Here is an 11,695-nt window from a genome sequence, read left to right on the forward strand (position 1 = left end):
GGCCTCTTGAAGCTGGAAGGACCACACTAGGAGGAGGGAGACAATTTTAGAAATGGCCTTGCCTCTGCCCCAGGGAGCTGAGGTGGAGTCAGGCCTAAGCCAGCAGATTATCCATGGCTATTCCAGGTGAGTAAACCTCTATATTAGTCCCTTCAGGCTGCTATAACAAAATGCCACAGACTGAGTGGCTTAAACAACGGAAATTTATTTCTCTCAGTTCTGGAGGCTGGAAGTCCAAGAGCAAGGTGCTGACAGGGTTGGTTTCCTCTCAGGCCTCTCTCTTTGGCTTGGAGATGGCTGTCTTCTCACTCTGTCCTCACGTTGTATATACATCCCTGGTGTTTCTCCCTCTTTTTATAGGGACACTAGTCATACTGGATTGGGGCCCCACCCTTACAACCTCATTTAACCTTAATTACCCCTTTAAAGGCCCTATCTCCAAATACAGTCACAGGTGTACTGGGCGTTAGAACTTCAATGTATGAATTTTGCAGGAACACAATTTAGTCCATAACAGCTTCATTAGATTTGTGAAGGCTTATATTAGAGTTCTTCCTCAATGACATAGGGGAAGGGCTCTTACCACTTACAGCTGCCTATCCACTGGCTGAAAACTCACCAGCAGAAAAGCCTTCCCTTGAGCCTTTGCTCAATAGAACAGTACTAAGTTGTGTAGACCACCTCCTCTCTGAAGACCAGGACACTTGAATCTCCCCAGATGGCCATGGATCTATTTTGGCCAATAGAGTGTGACAGAAGTGACATTTAGCAGGTCTGGCCTGGACCTCAAGAGGCTATGCAAACTTCCATCTCTCCATGTGAACAACACTGATTAGCCAACTAGGGGATAAGAGGCCACGTGGAGCCAAGATCATCTCAGCCAACGTCCTAGACATGGGACTCCGTGGGAGGGAGAATATCCAAGATCAGCAAAGCTTATGCAGCAGCCAACTACAGATGCCTGAGTGAGCCCAGCAGAGACCAGAAGAACCACTCAGTTGAGCCCAGCCCAAATTGCTGACTTGAGAATCATGAGCTAAATAAATGGTTCTTGTTTTAAGTCACTAGGTTTTGGAAAGATTTGTTATGTAGCAAAAGCAAATAGTACACGGGGCCTAAAAGATGCTCTCTTATGCTCAAGTGGCCAGAAGCATTGGCAAAGCCATGCAGGGGGAGGGGAGGTTGGTTACTAGAGAGCAAGTACCATGCCGTCATTAGTGATAATAGCTTGAGTGGGGGGGCAAGAGGAGCAGGAGGCTTGGGTTTTAGACACATCAATTTTAGAGAAAGGAAGAAAAGAAATTTACCCTATTTCCATATATGCCAAATCATTGGTTTTCAAAAATTTTCTAGAATAGAACCTTCTTTTCAAAAGAAATCTTACACAGAATCCCCAACGTATAAAATAGGTAAAATTTGTAACTTACTGCTATAAATCTAATTTATAGAGTCAAATATGTGAAATTATTTTTAAAAATTAGTCAATAAGAACAAGAGGGATAATAGGATTATTAGCTCAAGCATTCAAAATTGGGGGTAATGGAAGACAGGAATTGTCTTATTTCAGTACCCAATTAATTTCTGCATATTTTTTGGTAGCAGAGTATAAAAAACCCTTATAAACACACATAAGGAGTTGGGACGGGAAATGGTTTTTAACAGCTTACCTTGCAATCGCAGGATACTCCTCAATGAAACAAAGATGGGAGGAGAAGCCATCTGCTCGCACGAGTTACCGGTGGTAGGCTCAATGTGCCACAATGTGCATAACACAAACAGTGCATAACGCCTACGACGTGCGAGTTTTCTCATATTACATCAAAATTACCTTAAAGTACACTTTTTCATAATGCAAACTGAATCAATCATTTCCAGAACCTGTGAAGCATCTCCCAGAACCCTGGCAGTTCATGAAGCACACTTGGAAAGTGCTTGTCCCATATTTTCGCTCTGATGGTCTTTAAGAAGAACTCCTGGTTGAAGATGTGCAAAGCTTGGAAAACAGAGCTGCAGGAGGCTTCAGGGACCTCAGACTCACCCTCTTCATTTCAAAAGGAGGAACATAGGCCTTAAGAAGGTACCTGGATAAACACACGTATCTTGGCTCCTGGCGGAGTTCTCTTTTCAGGAGAAAGAGACATGAACCCATGAATGAGCTGGGTGCATATCAATTTCTTCTTTAGGCTCCCATGAAGACAGTAAGGTTGATTTAACAGAAAGCCCAAGTAAATAAAGATTCCTACCTTCTTGGATTTTATGGTTGGTATAAAAATTCTGCACGTTAGGAATTTGTTATAAATGAATTTGTTTTTAAGAAGTCTTATTAAAACTCCAGAACAGTGGCCGTAGGAGTCGGAAACTGTAGCAAGCATAAGGTTGCTTTCCCGCCATCACTCAGTCACAGCATTCCCCCCAAGTCTGCGCTCTTCCCCACACTGAGCCACGTGGCCTGAATGGAGAGCTGTGTAGAGCTTTCAATGACTCTGCCTCCCTGGTATCAGTGATTGGTCGAGGGGTGGGTATCTGCTACAAAGCTGGGCCAATCAAAGCCCTCTACAGCCTGGCTGTCCCAGACCTGGCCAATCAGCGTCTTTGCTCAGGATCTTCCTTTTGGAAATCGGAGAAGCCCTCTTCGCTCTGGTCCCAAGGCTCTTTGGACGTGAAGTCCCAGGAGGGGATTAAGACAGGCAGATAAACTAAGGAGAGGGAGAGTAGAGACAGCGGCCCTTACTGAGTGTTGGTTCCTTGAGACTCTACATTTCCTTTTCCTGCTTCATTTAGTGCGAGTTGGGTTCTGTCACTTGAAACCACAGTATCTTGATGAATGTAGGTAATACTTTGCAAATATAATGAACTATTTCCTAGGAAAATACACATATGCATAGAATGCAAATTTTGCATAAAAATTAAGGGAAATATGGACCTCATCACTTGAACCCAGTGGGGTCCAATGACCCCAGCTAAAAACTCCTGCAGTGAAACGGTGGTTAATAAGGGCTTGATTGATTATGGAATTGTGATTGGTCTGCCTTTCTCTAGTATGTCTGAGCGCTCAGCGGAGCACAGACGCATAAACCAGCAGCTACTGGTTGTGCATAATTCTTAACTCAGAGTGAAAAAACACGAGCGAGCTGTGAGTGCAGATAAATACACTATCCCTACAGGATTTGTAACTATTTGGCCACAGAAGAAAATAAGTCAGAAATATAAAAATCCCATTTGAATGGATGAAATCTCATTTGAATTAAGACCCTGTGGGATGCTTGAACTGGCTAGGAGACAATCCGTCTCTCCATATAGACTCCATTTTGCTGAGCCTCATCAAAAATATTTACCCACTGCCTCCGGAGCTTGACCCAGGTGTTGACAGCTGAAGGCCAGTTCGCTCTCTGAGAGCTGCGCTCCACCTCCCGGGGCTGGACAGCTCTGATTTTCTTCTGCCAGTAGAGCTCTTTTCTAACACAGCAACCTCTCTCCCAAGTTTCGTAAAAATCCTGTCTCTTCCCAGGTCACCTTGGTCCTTCCCAGGTCCTGCCTCTCAGTCCATGTGTCCCTGGGCTGACACTCCTTGTTTCTCTTTTACTCTCCATATTTTGCTGAATTTTATTACAGGTTCTTGGCTTCTTAGGAACCATAGTCTTCCAATACTTTCCATTTCCTGTGGCTTCCCAAATTTATCTGGTTTGTTATTAGTGAATCGAATAAAATAGGCCCTTTTCTGGTTCTTTGCCTCTTGCTCAAGCCAAATTACGCTGGCTGTCTTGGCCTCAGAGGTCAGGCTCCAGGGACTGAAAGTCCTGAATACTGGCATCTCCAAGCCACCAACCTCAGTTCTGTCCTGATTTCACATTTCAACCATAGGGCATCCTGCCAAGTGACAGGCCACAAAAAGAACTAAGCCTTTTTTTTTTTCCATACTATGGTTTTCATTAGGCATATATGCGTGCGTCTGCCTATAATAACAGGTACACAGATAGTCTTAGACCTAGTAACTACTGCTCCACTAAAGCCGCAGCTGTCTAGAATGGTATCCCCACTCGGCTTTTAGCCATATGCAAGCCTACTTCAGCAGAATCCAAGGCTCTCGCCAGCCTCCAGCTTAATGAGTAATCACAAGAAAAACACAGGCCAGCACCTGCCAAGGGCTGGAGCAGGGACTGCTTTGGTGAAGCCAGAGTCTCTGTGTTTCCCACTTTTCCTTAATGCAAGACGTCTTGGCTGCGCTTCCTCAGAAAGCACAGGGAGCTGAAGAAATTCCCTCTTTTTGGCAAATGACACTGTCTCAGCTTTCCTTCAGGGTGTTTTTTTTTTTTTTCTTGCTTTAATTGATTTTGTTTAGGCTACTGTAATAGAGAGAGCACCCCAGATCCAAATTTCAGAATGTCTCCGTAGGGTGGTTTTGCCTTAATAGGGAGGAGCAGACAAGTTGTAGGTGGGGTGACTTTTTGGGATTGTTCTTGTTCAAGGCTTTTTTTATAGGATATGATAGGCTATTGACTAACAGCCCCCAGATCCTGATGTTGTCTGTTCCCAATTATTTGTTCCACAGATATTTACTTTGGCTCTCCCCTATGGAAAACCATGAAACAGATGTATTGGAGTGACCATGTGCAAGCTTGGGGCTTTTCATGCCAGGAGCAAGTACACATTCTCACATGAAGCTCCCGGCAGCTGCCATGAAGCTTGGACAGTGCAGTCATAAAAAATACTATGGGGGCAGGCCCAGTGGTGTAGTGGTTAGGTTTGCGCGCTCCACTTTGGCGGCCTGGGGTTTGCAGGTTCAGATCTCGGGTGTGGACCTATGCACCGCTTATCAAGCCACGCTGTGGCAAGTGTCCCACATATAAAAAAGTAGAGGAAGATGGGCATGGATGTTGGCCCAGGGCCAATCTTCCTCAACAAAAAGAGGAGGATTGTCAACAAATGTTAGCTCAAGGCTAATCTTCCTCACCAAAAAATAAACCCAAGAAACAAAAAACTATGGAATTATATGGAGAGGATTCATCTAACCAGGGAGGGACCAGAATGGGTGGAGGTAGTCAGAAAAGCCTTTCCAGAAAAGCCAGGACCTGTGGACATCAAAGGATGCAGGGTGGGGAGCTAATGGTTAGAGCATGGATTCTGCAGCCAGACCCTGTGGGTACAAACCCTACCTGGGGTTTGATTGCTGCCTGACTTTAGAAAGCAAGTTATATAACCTTCTTGTCCCCAGTTTCCTCTATAAAATGAGGTAAACAGCAATATTGTATTTGTTTTCTATTGCTGTGTAACAAATCACCACAAACCTAGTGGATTAAAACAACACCCATTTACAAACAAACCTACACAGAATTGTAGGTCAAAGGTCCAGCTTGGTGCGGCTGCCTTCTCCACACAAGGTTTAGAAGGCTGAAGTTAAGTTGTTGGCTAGGTTGAGTTGCTGTCTGAAGGCTCTGGGGAAAAATCTGCTTCCAAGCTCATTCTTGTTGTTAGCAGAATTCATTTCCTTGCGGTTGTAGAACTGAGGTCTCTGTTTCCTTGCTGGCTGTCAGCGGGGGGCCAACCTTAGCTCCTAATGGTCGCTCATCTTCTTGCCATATGACCCCCTCCATCGTCAGGTCAGCAATGGCACGTCAAATCAATATTGTACTTTGAATCTGTGACTCAGTCTTCTCCAATCAGCCAGAGAAAACTCTCTGCTTTTAAAGAGCTCATATGATTAGGTCAGGCACATCTGGGTAATCTTCCTATCTCAAGGTCAACTGACCAGGGACTTTAATTACACCTGTAAAATCCTTTCCGGCAGTACCTAGATTAGCACTTGATTCAATAATGAGGCGAAGATGTGTGTACACCAGGGCCAGGAATCTAGTGGGGCCATCTTGGAGTTCTGTCTACCACATGCACCTACTTGTAGGGAAGTTGGGAAGCCTAAGTTAACAAGTATATGTAGAGTACCCGGCACATACCAAGCATGTTTCAGGTAGGAGGATTTGCATGCAAAGAATTAGCCAGTTGAGTTCCCAGGATTGACGAGAACTTGGTTGGGGTATAAGAAGAGTGTTAGGGGTTGGGAATAATGGAACAGCTGATGAATATCCTCCAATTCTTGGCCAAGGGACTTCATTTTGATATATTTGGAAACCGGAAGTGCCTGTCCTCCTTGGACGAACAACACTGATAGCGTCCTTGATTTAGGTCTTTGCCGTGGTAATGGCAGTGAGGACGGGGCTCTGGAATGAGGGAGAAGGGGCCTGAAAACGGCCTCTGGATTAGCCCTCTCAGAAATCATCTGCTCAGAGCTTTTGATTTTGCAAAGAATGGAGAGGTTTCCTCTAGCTACAAGTCCAGGGATTCAGAAACCACTAAAATAATAGCTTTTCCCAAACCAGTTAAGCAAGGCTCTAATTGGGAGAAATGGGAAAGAGAAGTCAGGATTCCTACTCCCTCTGCTAACCACACACAGGTCGTAGTTGAGGTCCATTTTCAAATCAAAGGAGGCCATTTCCTTTCTTAGCCTGGCATCACTGGCAGAAGAACCAGACAAGGGGCCAAGACCCTGATGACTCTGGGCAAAAGGCAAATGGCCACCACTCATGAGTAGGCCACCACTCTGGACTTTTATCTGCTCTGAGGGTTGAACTGCCTGATCCCATTAAATCTATGTTCCAAATGGTCTGGGGCCAGCATGAGACAAGCAGGAAAGAGATAAAAGGTGGGAGTGAGGGGAGAAAAAGGAGGTGAGAATAAAGAGATTATCTTTTTCATTCCACAGATGCCATGGTGGGAAGCAGCTTTTCTTTCAAAAACTCTTGGACTAGACAATTCTCATTTCCAGCTGAATTCTTTTTCATCTCTCCTGGCTCTTTCTCCCTCCTCTCCTATATCTGCCTCAGCTTCTGGATCTCCTCAAATCTTCCCCCAGAAAAACTTGGGCCAATTTACTTCCCTTGGACAACTGTCATTTTTGAAAAGCTGCCCAGTCTCTTTTTTACAGTTTTCAAGGAGAGACTCTTTTAGCGACAGCAAGTAGGTAGGAGGAGAGGGAAAGACAGAAGCTTCCCTTGGTGGGAAAAACACACGTATACACACACACACTTCTGAGAAACGCTGAACCGTAACTGCAGGAAAATATAACCTTCCTGAGACCTGAGGAAGATTTGAAGAAAGAAAAGTGGAGAGTCGAGAACTCATATTTGTGCTGTAGCTGCTGGAGTTTCTATACCACGGAAGCATGACCTTGTTTGACCTTGCCTGGCAAGACCAGAGGGTTACAGAAGAACTGACCAAAGATATGTGGGCAAAAGGCCAGACCAAGCTGACCAGTTTTGACATGTCAAAGGACAGATGTTGTCTGGCTGGGGCAGCTTGTGGGCAGGGAGAAACCCGGAGCTCTGCGTCTAAGATGCAAGGATAGCAGCACCGCGAGCAGCTACCTGGGCTCCAGGTAAGCGCTGCCTTCCATCATTCCTTTGAAAGGAGAAGCCTTCGTCTGGCTTGTTGGTCTGTCGCCTGAAATAGTGAAGACTACTCCGCTCCCTGCTCCCTGCTCCCTGTGCTTTCTCCTCTTCACTATTCAAGACAGGTGCCAAATGTGTCATGATGCCTGACGGAGTCTGGCGTTGGCTCGCTTGCTGTGATCAGTGGCCAGCGACCTGACAGAAACACTTTCCCTTATTACATTTTTAACTTGGATTGTGCCACGCTTAGTTACATTTTGAGGGGAAAAAGAGAGGAAGGGAGGGAAGAACAGGTTGAGGAGGTTTGCAGAAACCCTGAGTGTCAGCACGCGGATAGCCCGCCCTACACACGATGTGTCTTTCGCATTTTGACTTAACTAAATATCGACATCCAATTAACAAAAATTGATTGAGAACCTGAAACATTCAAAACAATGTGTGAGCTCTGTCTTCCACTGAAATCAAAAAGGAAAGTGCTGGGGGAGAAAGACAGGCCATTACCTATCTCCTATTGGTAATGAGCTCAAGTTGTAGAAAGATACTTTCCGGCTTCATACCATTACTTTGAATTAGTGTGATGGTAAAAAAAAAATCACTCACTTAGACTAATGGTCTCTTTTGGGCCAGTGGTGAAGAATGCTGATTTAGCTTATTTTATTACCTGCACTTCCTCTGATGTGGCAGATGGTTTGCTGATACAATTATTTTGGATAGCAGTTAATGTTAGGTAATTATTGGCATGGTGGCACCCACATACGTCTATAAATCCCTAGTGTTTAAATATTGGCTGGGTTGTGGTTACAAATAAGGAGGGCATGTCTGTGTAAGAGACAAACAATTAGCAAGGTCATTCACTATTTCTTCCTTTGCCGTCCGTTCTAATTACGTGCCCGCCCTGAGATCTGGAGCCTTCGTTGGCCCTGCACATTGTAGCAGGCACATGGGCTTCATCAGCACTTCTACATGTCCTCATATTCGTCAGGGTGCTCCCTCACTCAAGGTACCGAGTGACTGTCTCTTACAGTAGAACTTAGTGTGACTCAAATTCATGCTGGCTAATGAGTCTTCCATGTTCCATTTTTAACCCTGATATAAGTAACAGCACATATGCTTATTAATATCACATTGACGTTGGCAATACGGTTCGGGTGAAGGGAAGACGTTCTCTGCCTCCGAGGTCCACTTTCAACACCCATCAGTGCAGGTGACTCTCCTGTTACAGCCCAGAAACCTCACTTGAGATCTCAAGTACTAGAAGGAAGTGATGAGTAAATATCACAATGGTCACATTCAACCAACCACACAAAACTACTCTGCTACCTCTGAATACAGCAAGGTCACCAGCCCCCATGGATCGGTCCTCTGTTAAATGACTAAGATCATTTCTGATCAGTAAATGTGTTTTTGTGACACATAACAGTATAGAAATCAAGCTCAAAATCAGTTGTAGGGGAGATTGGTGAGAAAGATTTTTGCTTTTCTGCCAAAATATTCCCTTGAACTTTCCTTCAGGATCAAAGTAACTTAGGGAAGTTTAAGGCCACACAAATGTGATGAAGTGAATGCTGATCTACATTTACAAAAGCAAGTGACTGCCCACAGTCCTTCATTCTCAAATCTGCAGTAGACATGTAGATAATTTTCTCAGGGCAAAATTTCTTGGTTTGTTGATCCAGGCTCCCACGTTATTGATGAAATAAAGGTAATATTGAAAATAACAGTGTCTGAGAAGCAATCTCAAACTGCCTTTTTATTGCACACAATTAGCAATGGAATCAAGAACCACTTTGTTTCTAATATAAAATCATCAGCCGTAGAGTTGCAATTGAAATCCACCACAGTGATTTCAGACAATAATTCTCAACTTCTTCTCTTTTTACTTTCTGAAGGTTTTTTCTCACCCCTCTAGTCAGTCTCAGCTACAGAATAATGAGCGAATAGTTAAATTGGCTAGCATTGAGTTTCCACAGAGATTTATAGTTTACCCATGCTCCAGAGGGACTATAAAACCACCCGGTGACATATCATTTTGAAATCTTTTGTATTAAGAAAAGTGATGGGTGTGGTGCAAAAGTGAACTTTGGATGTGAATGATATTTAGACAAGTCTGCACTTACCTCATGTGAAGACCTTCTGCCATTAGCTAGGGATCTCAGTATTGACCATTCCACCTTCTGTGACACTCCCCCTCCGTTCCCCCTGCCCTTTCACAAAAACATCCTTCTTAATTCTATCCTAAATATGTTTGGTATTTTTTTCCTCTACATTTTGCTTTGAATTTTAAACATTCCCAGGTAGATTTTTATCTCCTCTGTGAAAACATCAGGCCTCAGATCCAAATCAGCCCAAATCACCACGATGATAAAGCTACCTTCAAGTTATAACACTCGCCAGAGAGACACAAGGCACGTTTTAAATAGAACAGAGCGGTGACCATGTTAGGGGACTGACCGTTTACTTTCTGCCCCAGCTGACCTCTTGTGATCTCTGACCCTGGGCAGAGGAACAAGGAAAGGGAAAGAGCTGAGTTTTCAGGGAGTAGCCTTGCTTTCTGGAAGGCGCCCAGTTCTGCCCAAAGAGCAGAGAGGTAAGTGCTGAATTCGAACCAGCTCTGGAGTTGCTGTTTGGGAACCACATTCTGGAAAACCGAAGTCCAGCAGCAGCTTTCCACATCAAGACAAGGAGAAAAAGAGGGGGAAATGGCCCAGGGAACAGAAGTGGTGCTAAGGAGTGAACACGAAGCTCAAGAGCAGGGGCTGAGAGCATTTCTTCGCTGTGCTGCTGCATAGAAACTTTTTCTCGCACCGAGATCTACTCGGGGGCTGAACTCTGAGGTCCACAGCAGCTGGTGGGGTCCGGGTGGGGAACATGCTCCGAGCCCAGTGTCCGGGCTCGAGCGCCGCAGGCCGGGGCCAAGGCCGGGGGCGGCATGGCAGGGAGCGCGGGCGAGGGGCGCGAGGAGGCCGGGGCTGGCGCGCGCGCTCTCCCGCCTCGCGGGCGGGGTCCTCACCTGTTCCAGCGGGCCACCTTCCTCCGGTAATACCGCAGCGCCTCCTGGCTGGCCAGGAGCACGTCGTCGGGCCCGAGGAGAGGCGGCTCCTCCGGGACTTTGTACAGCGGGTGGGCGAAGAGGGCCTGCAGCTTGGAGCGCGGGCCGCTGCGGCCGCCACCGTCCTGCTCCGCCGGGGTCCCGCCTCGGGAAAAGTTGTGCGCGGCCGCGTGGGGGTCCGAGAAGGCTGCGGCGGAGTCCGGGGCCCGGGAGGAGGCGCGGCTGGCGCACGGGCAGCCCCGCGGCTGCTCCCGGGGCCGCAGCTGGCGCTGCACCTGGGGCCAGAGGTGGAAGTAGAGGTCGGCGGAGAGCAGCGCGCCCAGCAGCAGCAGGGTCAGCAGGCGGTCCCGGCGCAGCCCGGGCATGGCCTCGCCGGGGACCCGGGAGGGCGCTGGGCGCAGTGGGTCGCCTGGAGTCCGGCCCGATGGGGCCGGAATGCTCACCGCGCGGGATAGCCCCGCTTTGAGAGGTGTCGCCCCTGAACTTGGGAGCCGGGTGCAGGGCGCGCGGGGGCTCGTGGTGTTGGCGGGAGTCCCTCTCCGCGTGGAGTGTAGACCAGGGGATGGTGTCTCTCGGGTTCCTGTTTCTCGCACCTTCTCTGCCCCGCGCCCGCCCGCCCCGGAGCCCGCGGCAGGTGAACGGCCAGGGGCGCGGGTGCTGGCTGCCCCCCGCGGGCGGACGGGCGGCGGGGCAGGGGGCGGCGACGAGCAGGAGCGCAGGGAGCAGGCGGCGGCGCTCGCCCCCGGAGGAGGGAGGCGGCTGCAGAGCCTGGGGCGTCTCTCCAGAGGATGCTGTCGCTCGGCGGCTGCTGCGACTGTTCCCGCGGCCCCTTCTGCGGGTGGCGGGGACGCCCGTGCCCCCGGCTTCTCCGGGCAAGCCCGTCTGCGCGCCCGACTCCTAGAGGCAGAGGTAACGCCGGGCCTCCCCCGTCTGGCCCAGCGCCCGCCCCTCCGCCCACTCTCAGCTGGCACCTGCCTCTGGCGCAGCTCGCCAGCCAACTCCCGATCCCTCTGCTGGCTCTGCCCTTCCACCTTGTCACCCAACCCACTTCTCGCGCCCATCCCCCCTCGCCCCGGGCCTCCCCCTTTCCCTGCTCAGGGCTCAGTCCAGACACTTTGGGGGACTCCAGAGGTGTGTGTGTGTGTGTGAAACCTTTTATTTTCATTTTTATTTTTTAGAAAAAGACAGCTCCCTGAAAGTCTTTCTC

General features: G+C 48.0%; 1 protein-coding gene across 1 annotated transcript in view; it reads right to left on the reverse strand.

Moving 5' to 3' along the window:
• FAM20A (FAM20A golgi associated secretory pathway pseudokinase) overlaps positions 1-11,223 on the reverse strand; it is a 52,391-nt gene extending 41,168 nt beyond the window's left edge. Inside the window, exon 1 of the mRNA XM_004432695.3 lies at positions 10,450-11,223. Coding sequence (XP_004432752.3) covers positions 10,450-10,853 — 404 coding nt within the window. The 5' untranslated portion in view covers positions 10,854-11,223. The remainder of the gene's footprint in view (positions 1-10,449) is intronic.
• Between the last annotated feature and the right edge of the window lie 472 nt (positions 11,224-11,695).

Source organism: Ceratotherium simum, chromosome 16 (genome assembly GCF_057802395.1).
Source record: "Ceratotherium simum simum isolate JZ-2026a chromosome 16, ASM5780239v1, whole genome shotgun sequence".
NCBI lineage: Eukaryota > Metazoa > Chordata > Mammalia > Perissodactyla > Rhinocerotidae > Ceratotherium > Ceratotherium simum.